Here is a 13,397-nt window from a genome sequence, read left to right as displayed (position 1 = left end):
TCATGCCTGTAATCCTAATACTTTGGAAGGCCAAGGTGGGCAGATTGCCTGAGTTCAGAAGTTCAAGACCAGCTTGGGCAACATGATGAAACCTCATCTCAACTAAAGTACAAAAAATTAGCTAGGCATAGTGATGCGTGCCTGTACTCCCAGCTACTCCGGAAGCTGAGGCAGGAGAATCACTTGAACCCAGGAGACGGAGGTTGCAGTGAGCCAAGATCATGCCACTGCACTCCAGCCAGGGCAACAAAATGAGACTCATTCTCAAAAAAAAAAAAAAAAAAAAAAAAAAAAGCTTATGAAGTTTGTACTTTGCAACTATGTTCTTCCCCAATACGAGGGAAATGGCTTTGCTTTTTAACCTGTATTTTAAATTAGGCTAGTCACACATGAAAAATAATTGACTAACACTTGGATTATTTTGCCATATTTAAGCCCTTATAGGTTGATGAAAAGTAGAAAGGACTGAATATCCTTTAATAAATCACCCAGTATTGCTTATTCAAAAGAAAAGTCATTCTAAGGAAGGAAAGTTAGTGTTTCTTATTAACGATAAAATCTATATTGTTCAGGAATTTTCCAATGTGTTACAGCAACTTCTGAAATGATAAACGAACATATTTTATTATTTTCCTTTTAAATCAATTACTTAAAAATGAAGACTGTTTAATTATTATCTCCTTTTCTGTAAGTAGGATTTTCCTTATTTCCAAACGGGACTTGGTAACTAGGATAATTTACCCCTGAAGCAAAATGACTTCACTGAAATTAGCAAATCCTATTGATGATCTTAAACTGAACTTCTCTGGAAATGAGCTTGCTCAAATCCTAAGAGGGGATTAATGTAAATGTAATAAACTGAATCTTTGAATAGGTAACGTTGAAAACAAAAAACAACTGGGTAAGAACAAAACTCAAAACTGAAAACTAGCAGTGTAGCAGAAAGTGCACTAGTCTTGGGATAAGGAAATGCTGAGAAGGCTGAGGGGTACATTCAATAACAAAGAGCCTTCCAGTTCTAAGTATTTGTGACTAACAACAACAAAAAAATCTGTTGTCTGCTAGAGAATTCTTAACTCTAATGTGAAAATATGTTCTGTGTATTTCCTTTGAACTTGGCCCTGTGATTTCTTTTCTTTTCTTTTTTATGAAACGGAGTTTTGCTCTTGTTGCTCAGGCTGGAAGTGCAATGGCGCGATCTCAGTTCACCGCAACCTATGTCTCCCGGATTCAAGCGATTCTCCTGCCTCAGCCTCCCGAGTAGCTGGGATTACAGGCATGCACTACCATGCCTGGCTAATTTTGTATTTTTAGTAGAGACGGGGTTTCTCCATGTTGGTCAGGCTGGTCTTGAACTCCCGACCCTCAGGTGATCCACCTGCCTCGGCCTCTCAAAGTGCTGGAATTACAGGCATGAGCCACCATGCCCGGCTGGCCCTATGATTTCTTAAAGGGATCAGGAGCCCCGCTGTGAAGTTAGGCAAGCACCTCTGTGACCTCAAAAACATCTCTACATTTTGATTTCTTCATCTGTACACCAAGGTGTATCAGATCTTCTTCCTGGCAATGCTGTGATAATTAAATGAACTGTTGCTAACGGGAATGGCTGGGTGACTTCGGTAGCTGGTATGCTGTCAGTACTCACTAGCACCCCGTCCTTTCCCCAAAAAGACAGAAGCAGAAAGCTGTATTTGTTCCCATTCATGGGACAAAGAGAACAGGAACAATGAGGATGTGTTTTGCACACTTTTACATTCATTAGAGGATGACCATATATCCCAAGGAAGATGAAGCCAATAACTGTAAGACACAATTACAAGTTTGACTTTTCTCCCTCTATGATAGGCTCTGTTCCATGAGGGCGATGGAGGCACCAGAGAAGGCAAGAGGAAACATTATTAGCCCATCCTTCAGCATCAGGTTGTCCCACTGCTCCTGAGACACCCTCAGTTTTCAGGGTCACTGGTTTCCTCCCTCCTGGCAAACCCTAGCCACAAGTGCTCAGATTTGAAGGTGTTGAACTCTCTTTTCTTCCTTACAAGGGTGCCAGAATTCTTAATTGCATTTGTTCACCCCAGTAAAAGTGAGTCCTTCACAATGAGAAGAGCTAACATTTATTCATTCAACAAATGCTGAGTGTCTGCCATGGCCGGATAATCTGCCAGTCGTCAGAGCACACAGAACATGTGATTAGTAAACATAATGGTGGAGGACATCAGCCTGCTAATGTTATTCCCAGATGTCACCAAATGAGTGACAATTTGTACAATGTTTCATTAAATGTCTATTTAGAGGATAACCATAGATGATGACATAGAAAAAAGTCAAACCCAGAATGCAAGAACGGTAGCCAGCAGAGCACATGGAAACAAGGTCCAGGTTGCAGGTAGTAGCTTGCAGGATAACCACAGTTGGCGACGCTTTCAGGCAGCTGGGAGAATTCTCAGTAGTCCATTTTATGGTTAAACGGTTTTACTAAGGTCTAAAAAATTCATTTCTAACTCCTAGACTTATGTTTCCATTACTATATAAAGAATGAGCCAAACAAATAAATAACAACATATGGACTATGGACCCCAAAATTTCAAGGCATGAAGAGAGCCCCAAATTCTCTGTCAACTGCAAAGAGAAACCATTAGTACAGGAATAGATGAAGAAACTGTTTCTGAGCATAATATAAACATAAACAAATCTCTTAACAGCACGAGTGTCAACAAATGCTTTTGTTGTTGTAAAAACAGTCTCAAAAAGTGGTGACGAGGAGACTGACAAGCAGAAATGAGCTATTTTTTCATCTCCAAAATTGCACTTCCTGGTCCACGGTTCTTAGCGCTGCAGATGTTGCAGAACTGTGCAGCAGAGTTCTAAAAATGCAATTTAAAAACACAGATTTAAAACATGATCTTTATCTTTATCTCATATTCAGAAATACTATGGTAACATTAGTCAGGGGGTGGAGAGGAAGTAATACAATGTCACTCCTTTTTCTGGAGTTTATTTCTGGTTAACATAGGATTCAGTCTAGATCAGCTGTTACTCTGCGACTCAAAGGACACCCAACAGCAGAATAAGTCTAATGTGACCTGGGAAAACACGACACTAAAAAAATGATAGCATCGTGGAACACAAATCAGGCTGGAAAACACATAAAATACCCAATGGCTCTCTACTGTTGTTGTTCATCTCTTCAAGCACGACAGCTGTCAATTTGGCCTGGATGAATTCCTTCAAATGGGTATGCTTTTATACTTACTATAGTATACAAAACATTTCTGAATATTTTTACATTTAAAAACTAGATTAGTTTTTGTTATGTGATATGAATCTCTCTATATTTTTTTAACCCATTCAGCCATAAGGATGACAGGTTGTGATTCAAGCACATTCCTCTAAGTGTGTTAATTTCCCTCTTGTTGATAGGTACCAAGCTGCCAACTCACCATGCTGGGCATGGGCAGGCACTCCTTGTGGAACATGTGCCGGCAATGGAAGACCACCACGCTGAAGGGCTTAGCTGCATCTGGCGAGGAGGGCAGAGAAAGGAGGAGAACTCAATGCAACAAGCAAGACCATTTTAAACCAAACCCGACTGAAAGCCCAGTTGCAGTTTAATTTTCAGCAATAAGCTGCCTTTGGAGAGTGGCTTATTTACAAAAGCATTCCTGAGGGGTGGTATGATCAGACACAAAACGGGTATTATAATCATGTTGCTACGTGATTCACAGGTTACTTGCTTAGCCTCTGTGTCAGTTACCAAGACTACACTGAGGACAACTGCAGTAACCTTTATTTTGAAAACCAGCATGTGTATGTGCCGACATGCCCCTAACCCCTATAATCATTATACACCACAGCTGAAGTCAAGTCTGTGGCTTCATAAAAATGCTTTCCCCGTCCACCCGCTACCTTTGCCAAGACCACACACTGACTTCAGAGGCAGACCTGGTTTACAAGCCCAGGCTGTGACCTTGCATTTTACGGCACTTCTGCTTGGGCAAATCCCCTCATCTGTTTCTGCTCTGTGTGGCCAGCTTATTTTTGGTAAGATTTAGTGTTATCAGCAGATTAAATTTGGCATTAAATCTAACTGTAGAGTGGGAATGTATGTGGTTCCTTTTTGCTGCAACACTGCCTGAAACGCTACGGAAGCTCACTTCTTCACCTGAGCCCACTGCAGTTTTCAACAGAAGCACTTAAACATCCAAATCTAATTCACACGTAAACATCCAAATCTAATTCCTCTAGAAAAGAACTTAAGTAGAAAAACTTCTCATGCGCTGACCCATGAAATAATCCTTTAATGCTAAGTAAATATGAGGTCAACTAGGTCTTTCAGTACTTTGTTATGCTGAACTTACATTTGAAAAGCATTTGTTAGCATCCTGACAATGCTTTGTTAGTTTCCGCTTTCGAATTATGCAAATTTCTTCTTATGTCATAATGAACCTTAAGAAGGTGCTTTTCATTACAGATGAAGACATATATATATATCTGCTAAGAACTAGAAATAAACAAATGCTTATGTCTTTTAAAGACTGGCAGTTCCAATTAGATGGCAGGTATTGTGTATGTTTCCATTGAAATGTGAGATAACTTGGGCATGTAGAACCATATACCAGAGAAAAAGATTAAAGAAAAGAGAATGCTACCTATAAATTTTTTTCCCAGACACATACACGGTTCTCCTACCTTGAAATTTAAATGCTGATGGTTAGTTTTCATTTTGTTTTATCCTAGATTACAGTTCTAAAAGAAGGGCCCCCGAACCAGTGGCATCAACATTACCTGGAAACTTGTTAGATTTCTCAGTTCCTGCCCTGGAAGTTTGCAACCAGAGACTCTAGGGAGACTGACTGGGCCAGCGATCTGGGTTCCAACAAGCCTGGTGAGTGATGCTGACTCACCCTACAGCTTGAGAAGCTCAGCTCTAAGCAATGGCAACACCCGCATCCACGGAGCGGGACGCGAGCCACAACACTTCTCTCCACTGGGTTATTCTGAAAGTTACACATTTTTTATAAACGGTAGTTGGCTAATTCCAAAATTTTGATTCCACTCATCATTAAAATACATATTTGGGAAAGTTTTTGGGAAAACCTTCTTACCTGATGGAAGAACAGGGGAAAGGCATGACTCACAGATGTTCTCCTCTGTAAGAAAGCACACACACTTTGGATTATGCCCTGTTTAGACCTGCTCAGCCGTTTCTGAAAGCAGGGCATGTGGTCCATAGGATTATTTCAATTTTACCCACCATCAACAAGAACACCTTTCATCTGAGTTCGGTGCATTTTCTTCAGTAAGGACAAAGAGTCAGCTACGAGAATCTTCTTGCAGCCTTCACGAAGCAGAATCTAATGCACACATTTTAAGAGAAAAGCCATCTTAAATTGACTCAAATCTGAGGGGTGAAGGAACACGGTACTGGGGATTCCAAAAGCTGACATGCCTGAAATACTCTAAAGGGGCACTCACTGATTCTCTTGCCCTCAGTACCCTCTTCCCGCCAAACCACTGCCAGGCTGACCTGGCCAGCCAGGATCCACTCATTACACTGTGCATCGTTTCTTCCAGGCATACACTGGCTCCTGTAGCATGTGTATAATCAAACATACATTCCAAAGTCTGGCAAAGAAGGCCCTGTATTAACTAACCCTATTGTTACTTTAGAGGGCTTCCTTATACAGATTCTCTTGGGCAGAGTTTGGCTCCTACATCATGTGCTCATTCCATTCTTCAGATCTTTACCCAGAATGAAAACCTGTTATTCCAAAATCATCCATTTACTTCATAAATTCATCTATTTACTGCACAAATAAGTACTGGGTCCCTATCACGTACAGGGTACCGGGTATAGATAATAAACTAAACAGATATAATTTTTGTCCTAAATCCCCTCCAGGCTGCGACCTGTCTTTTTCTTACCAAATCTAATCCAAACCATTCGGCATAGTGCTATGAATGTGGTGTGTGTGTGTGTGTGTGTGTGTGTATGTGTGTGTGGTATTAACTGACTGTAATAACCTTCAAATTTGGTGACTCCTGGGAAGGCTGACAATTGAAAAAAAAACATGGATACGAATATTCTGACACAAGAGTCATTTTCTTGTTCTTCACCCCAGCATTACAGCTTTTGTTTCTTTACACATTTTTCTTATTTCTCTGTAGGCTTTTTACTACTTCCCCCCTTCCTGCCTGGAGAATGACAAGAGACATCACAATGCTTTGGCAGCCTCAGAAGTCAGAAGCACACAGTGGAGGATGATGCCCTTCACTTGGCTGGTACCAAGGTTGTATTTCAGAACTGGAGACATGATGGGGTCCAAGAGTCTCCCTGCTTTTAGGTGGGGACACAGCAGGGGCAGGTAACACTTTACCTTTCATGCCCATTCTGTGGGGCAGAGTGTGAGCTTCCACCCTTTGCTGGGTTTTCTTAGGTATTAGTAGGAAACTGAGAGAGGCCCAGGAGGTGCACATAAGCCAGATGTCATTTTATATTTTATTATTATTTTTTAACCAGAACTTGTTGCTGCTTTTTCAGAGGGAGAAATTCAAGGCCTGAAGGACAGAGATGCTCTGGGGCTGTGCCTGTGGCTTCTCCCTTCGGGGCCTATGTGTCTTATCATATGTGGTTATGTGCAGTAACACACGTCACATCATAGAAATTCACGTAACAGATAACGCTGTCTCACCACAGTGCAGCTCCGAGGCTGAGAAGCATGTCTTTCAGTGGCAAGTTCTGCTGTTTAGAGGGGGCACTCTGGCTTTCTTCATACTGAAGTTAGTCTCGACTCGACAACCTACGTGGGCATTTCGCTTTTGTAAGTTTTAAATTCATGCCACTGGGGGAGAAAAGTAAAGGAGCAGCCCACCACAGCCCTCTATCCTCAGTGGTCCACGTGTTCCTCTGAAAATCCCACAGAGCACTGGCTTTGGGTGAATCCAGCCAAAAGCCATTTCCCCCTAATTATACAAAGACAAATTAATATTCAGGAAAACAAAACTAATGTCTAGATTCAAGTTCTGTGCCTGCCATTTCTAGTATTGATGAACAAGATTACATGACTTTAGTATTCCTACATTAATTGAGAAACTGCCTGTGAAGTTTTCTTGTTTAAAATTCTACCAAGAATCAAATTTTTTTGAATTTTTTTTTTTTTTTTTTGAGACGTTGTCTCGCTCTGCCGCCCAGGCTGGAGTGCAGTGGCGCGATCTCGGCTCACTGCAAGCTCTGCCTCCTGGGTTCACGCCATTCTCCTGTCTCAGCCTCCCGAGTAGCTGGGACTACAGGTGCCCGCCACCTCGGCAGCTAGTTCTTTTTTTTTTTTTTTTTTTTTTTTGTATATTTTAGTAGAGACGGGGTTTCACCGTGTTAGCCAGGACGGTCTCCATCTCCTGACCTCGTGATTCGCCAGTCTTGGCCTCCCAAAGTGCTTTTTGGATTTTTTAAAAAAACATTAAAATTTTAACAGACTGCATTAAAACATACAGGTAGAAGAGAAAAATAACCAATACAGTAAGAAAGATAGCTAAGAAATACTGATGTCAGGAAAACTTTAAGTAAATTTAAAAGCAAACATATAAAGTTGCTTAGCCTTGAAGACAAAAAATAAAAAACAGAGAGTAATGGTTTCGACCACAACATCTCAGATAAAATAATTGAAAAAAAAAAAAGGGCTCTGACTCTCAGTGGGTACTCCAGGTCCATGGCATGAATAATGTAAGAGAAGGGCAGAGGCAGCAGTCTAGACAGAGGCCACTGTGTCTGTAAGCTAAAAAGGAACACAGCAAGGTAAGCAAACCAGGAAGGAACCATCTCTTCAGCAGGATTACATTTTTCTAAACAGGTACAATCTGTCTGCCTGCAGAAAGCATTTTCTAGGAAAATTCATTATTCAGAGGCAAACAGCCAGGAGAGGGGAAAGTACATAAATACAGCTTACTGCTATTTACTACTTCATTTGGTCAAAATCCAAGGCTCCAAATCAGAAAAACAGGAAAACATTTTAAGTTTCATTTATATGATCCCAGGCAGGTATTTCAAAATATGAGACTATCCTCTATAGAATGTAATCACTTATTCTATAACATCTGTAATAATTTGAAGGCAATTAAAGGTGATAAGTGAAGGAAGACAGTACAAGATTATAATGTATTACAATCTACAGGTATTGCTTTCAACATCAGATGTATGACAAGGCATTATGTTGACTATGGATTCCTAGTGGCAACTCCACCAGTGACTCATGAAAGATGTGCTGTTGTTCACATTCATTTCACCCTCAGAAGTTCATGTTTGGAATTTCCCATGAGTGTCCTTTTTATAAAGACGCTGATGGCCGAAAGTCAGATGCCACAGCAGTTGGTGTAAGCAGATCATCCTCACCCCTTTTTGACCTTCATACTCATGATTTTGGATCACTGCCATGTTTCAAGGTCATCTTACCCAGCCTATTTTCCCAGCCACAGCCTATCATCACCTTCCTCATCTCCCTTCTAACTTGCAAATTTGACGTTCTTCACATATTTAGGCACAAGCACTCTCTTCTGTTATTCAGGTTTCAATGACCAGAATGGCACCGATCACTACTGCTCTTGCTCTGAGCGCTATCTTTCATTACTTTGTGCTCTTTTTCTTTTTAAAATATGAAATACTAAAAAAAACTGAAAAGAAAAAAAGACCCAAGTAAGTCCCTACCACCTAGATTTAACAAATGTTGATATTTTCCCACGCTTCAGATCTCATTCCAGAAAATAAAGTATTACAAACACAGTTGACACCTTCTTGCCCTCTACCATTCCTGCTCCTTCTTTTCAAACACAACTCCAACTTTGTTTAGGGTGTGTCCGACTGAAATATACAGCTGGCTGGGGCTCATGTAACATAGATTTGGTCAACAAGATAAACATCAAGCCTGGGAAAGCGGCCCTTTCAAATAAAAAGCAAAGCTTCATTAGGAAAAAACCCCTTGCTTCCTGAATGTGCTATATGGAGTGTGGCTGTAAAGCCTAGCGATACGGCATCTACTTTGTCACCAAGAGGCAACAACCCTGAGGTACACTCTCCTGTTGATGCATGTTGAGGCTATCTCCAGTTTAGGGCTACTAAGGAAATCCAAAGGACATTCTTGTACAGATCTTTTTATGGAACTGATTTTCATCTCTTGAGTAAATACATAGGAGTGAAATTCCTGGGTCATGGAGTAGGTGTATGTTTAATTTTTCAAGTAAATGTCAAACAGTTTTCCAAAGTGGTTATATGCCATTTTATACTCCCACATATTAAGTTGGATATCTAATAAAAATACCTTCCCTCTTGAATAATAATCTAACTCTTAATTTTTATGTAAATTTTAGGACCAGTTTATCAATTTCCATGAAAATTCTTTGGAGATTTTGATTAAAATTTTATTGAACATACAGATGATTATTTTAGGGAGAACTAATAACATTTATGATATGGATGTACTTTTAACAATTGAATAAATGGTCAAGTTCAATCTGCTATTGATATATGTCTTATTTTTGCATTTGTGTTAAAAAAAAAGATAGGGCTATAATTTTCCCATATTGCCCTCACGTAATGCTGGTATTAGGGTTATACTAGCATCCCATAAGGAACTGAGGAACTTTTCCATTCTATTATCTGGAAAAGTAAATGTAAAAACAGAGGTTGCCTGTTTTTATTTAGTTTTATTACTTTTAATTAATTTTTTTTTTGACACGGTCTTGCTCTGCACCCAGGCTGGAATACAGTGGCATGATCAGAACTCACTGCAGCCTTGACCTCCTGGGCTTAAGTGGTCCTCCTGCCTCAGCCTCCCATGTAGCCAGGACCGCAGGCATGAGCCATCACACCCAGCTAATTTATGTATTTTTAGTAGAGACAGGGTTTCACCATGTTGCTCAGGCTTATCTCAAACTCCTGAGCTCAAGCCACCTGCTCACCTCAGATTCCCAAAGTGACGAGATTACAGGCATGAACCACCGTATCCAGCCACCTATTTTTTAAGGATTGATAAAACTTGTCTCTAAAACTGTCTATGGAATAAGTGCCTTTATTGTAGCTATACATTTTGACCGCCAATTTAGTTAATGACTACAGGTTTATTCTATTTGCTTGAGTAAACTTTTGTAACTTATTATTTTCCTAGAAAATAGTTCAGTTCTTCTGAGTTTTCAAAGATACTGATATAAACTTGTATTCTTTGCTTACTTTAGGTGTTGAAAACTTAGTCTGCATGAACTTTGTTTTTTATGGTTATGCTGATTGTTTCCCCGTGCCTTCTTCTCAAACTTTACGGAATTTGCAAATACATTTTGTGATGTTTCCTGAATGTTTATAGACTACAGAAGCTTATAAGCATGCAGTTTTGAAGATATGTCCTCCTCCCCACCAAAAGTAGTTTTTGTTTTCCAAAGTATGCCTAACTGGCCTTTCAAAGATCAATCATTTTTAGCCTACTAAAAACTTTCTCACCTGTTTCCTCCTGTTTTACCCTGGTTTCTTATTCTCTGTGTTGGACAGACTCTGATATCACTTTCAGAACTTAAAACTAAAACTTAAAACTTTTCTACGAAGTATCTCTACTTGGTAAATTAAACAGCACCATTATTAACCTTTGCTTTGTAATCTATATCTCTTATTAGAATATCACTGACAATCAGATGGGTGTGGTAGCTCACACTTATAATCCCGGCACTTTGAGAGGCCGAGACAGGAGGATCTCTTGAGCCCATGAGTTCAAGACCAGCCTGGGCAACATAGTGAGACCCTGTCTCAGCAAAGAATTAAAATTACAAAAATTAGCCAGCCATAGTGGCACATGCCTGTAGTTCCAACTACTCCAGAGGCTGAGGTGAAAGGATCGCTTGAGCCCAGGAGGTCAAGGCTACAGTGAGCTGTGACTGCACCACTGCCAGGCTCCAGCCTGGGCAACAAAGTAAGGCCTTGTCTCAAAACGAAACAAAAAGAATTTCACTGAGGATACACCAGGCTTTTCGTTCCTCAACTTCATAATAGTATTAATTCTCATCTCAAAAAATACTTGTAGGTATAGCCTAGAAAGTACAATACTACTTTTCAGAGATTTATTTTCCTTACGGGACTTTCCTATAATTTTCCAAGATTATTCAAATCTAGGTGTCAATTTCTTCTTACATCCTACTCCAGGATTCTTGTTTTCTTAATATTACTTTGTTTCCTTCCATAGTTCTAAGTTTTTCTAAATTACCTATTTTATCAACAAGACCTTTATTCTTTCCTTTTCATCATTTTGAAGTCAACCAGCTATGGCTTCTATAAACAATCTGTTACATATTATATTTTGTGCTACTGTAAATTTAAATAAGAATGAATTTATAATACAACTGTTGAAAACCAACATGACAACTTAGATTTGCCTTAGCTTCCCCTTTTCTCCTTATTTCTCTGCAGTTCATCATCACTGATAATAATCCCAACCAAAAGCAAAACACCAGACCCATAGAAGTTGTATAAAGCAATAAAAGAGCTGTGTATCAGCAAAGTTGTTATGGCTCATTAGAAACGGTGGCCATGGGAAAAATGCCATCAAAAGTCGCCAAATAAAAATGTGTAATAAAATAATATAAACTTAATTACACATTTTATAATTATTACATTTGTAATAATTACTTACTACAAGTATAAAAATTTGCAAAATAAAATAAGTAAAATAAAAATTCTGAAATTTTTCTTTTAAAAGATTCTTCGAACACTAAACATTTTGCTGACATTGCCTTGTTCATACTGCAATGCTTGTCATTAGAACTGCAAATGACAGACAGCTACTTGGTTTGAAAAGCCCCCAATATGACACGGGGTTAGACTGAGAAACTTTTCCCCTCATTTCTAATCCTTCCTTTAGGTCACAATGCTATGAGACTTGAATTCTTCTTGAAAAAGCTTTGCTTTTGGCTGGGATTCTTATAAAGATAATGAGTTGCAGAGAAATACAAAGGGAAAGAGATCCTAAGGTCTTATGTTGGAGTTCAGAAACAATCTTATAAACACAATTGTATTTAAATTTCTAATAGCACAAGGTATGGATGTACCAAATTAATTTTAAAAGCTACACCTTGTTGTCACAGGCCACCTACGTCACCTAAAAGCTGTGATAAGGCAAAACTGAAATAATTTCAAAAGGAAAACAACAAATCTCATTTGGTCTTAAAAGTTTATTTCATGAACTTATAAATTCAAAAACTCTCTCATGGAAGAAAATTAGGAGCTTATATACTGAGAGTCAAAAAGAAACCCATGTAAGCCCAAAAAAAGGTTAGTAAGAAAGAAGCGTTATTTCCTCTTATCCCATTTGGATTGCAAAGTAGAGATATGGGAAATAAAAGGACTATGGGGACTACAGCAAATGTAAACTTGGAAAAATAACTTTCGAAGGCACGGAGATGTCTGGAATCAGTTTACCAGTTTGCATGAGGTATGTGTGTGTATGTGTGTGTCTGTGTGTGTGTACATGTGTATATGGTATGTGTGCGTGTCTGTGTCTGTGTGCATGGTGCATGTAGTTTAACAAAACAGAAGTGTTAAGCCATTTTACTTCTCCCAGAAACATTAATTCAGATCATGAGCTGCATGAACAAAGGGCTGCGTCTCGCTCATCTCCAGGTCTATGAGACCACATGTCGAGGCCCTGTTAGCACATAACATACTGTCTGACACAGGAGATACTCACATATTTGAATAAATGCGTTTATAAGTCATCAAGTATATGGCATTTTGAAAACAACTATTCCGTGAGACACTAAGGCCTCTGACAGTCCCTCTGTTAAGGAGATGCCCATCAGTGTTGCTGACTTCATCTGAGAGGAGCTGTCCTGCTACCCAGCCCCAGCCAGGGTTCAATCCAAGGGGCAGTTGGGAGGAACAGGGCAGGGGAGGGAAGGGAGCCAAGGGATGGACAATTTGTCATTTTTTTTTTCTTTAAATAAATGTCACTTTTGAGGCAAAAGAAAAAACCGTGAAAAATAAACCCCAATTATACCTAAAAATCTAAGCTGCTTTATTAGATCCCAAAATAAATATTAAGACTTACATTAAAATATTAGGTTAACATTAAATATGCAGCTGTATTCAATATGTAAAGACATATTTATAAAATGCCTCTGTTAAGAACTTTAGAAACAAAAAATATTTTAGAGATCATCTAATTTCAAGATTCTAAAATTTCAATACACAGACTAGTGCCAGACTAGGTGAGTAAGAAATATCAGGGTGGTTTAAGGACATGTTCCCTAGTCCTTCCCAAGAGAGTCTCATTCAGCAGATCTGGGCTGGGTGCCTCAAACTATGTAATGTATACAAGAATCCAGATGATTCTGGTGTGCAGCCAGGCTTCACAAACACTGGCTTAATCTAA

At 39.3% G+C, this 13,397-nt stretch overlaps 1 protein-coding gene across 1 annotated transcript in view; it reads right to left on the bottom strand.

Annotated features, from left to right (window-relative positions):
• Nucleotides 1–2,095: 2,095 nt before the first annotated feature.
• The window catches only part of VPS41 (VPS41 subunit of HOPS complex), a 185,044-nt gene continuing 173,742 nt past the window's right edge, over nt 2,096–13,397 (bottom strand). The window contains exons 26-29 of the mRNA XM_007981558.3: nt 5,255–5,354; nt 5,106–5,150; nt 3,441–3,520; nt 2,096–2,864 (exon numbers count right to left, since the gene is read on the bottom strand). Coding sequence (XP_007979749.2) covers nt 2,784–2,864; nt 3,441–3,520; nt 5,106–5,150; nt 5,255–5,354 — 306 coding nt within the window. The 3' untranslated portion in view covers nt 2,096–2,783. The remainder of the gene's footprint in view (nt 2,865–3,440; nt 3,521–5,105; nt 5,151–5,254; nt 5,355–13,397) is intronic.

Source organism: Chlorocebus sabaeus, chromosome 21, assembly GCF_047675955.1.
Source record: "Chlorocebus sabaeus isolate Y175 chromosome 21, mChlSab1.0.hap1, whole genome shotgun sequence".
Lineage (NCBI taxonomy): Eukaryota > Metazoa > Chordata > Mammalia > Primates > Cercopithecidae > Chlorocebus > Chlorocebus sabaeus.
This window is presented reverse-complemented; position numbering and strand designations above follow the sequence as displayed.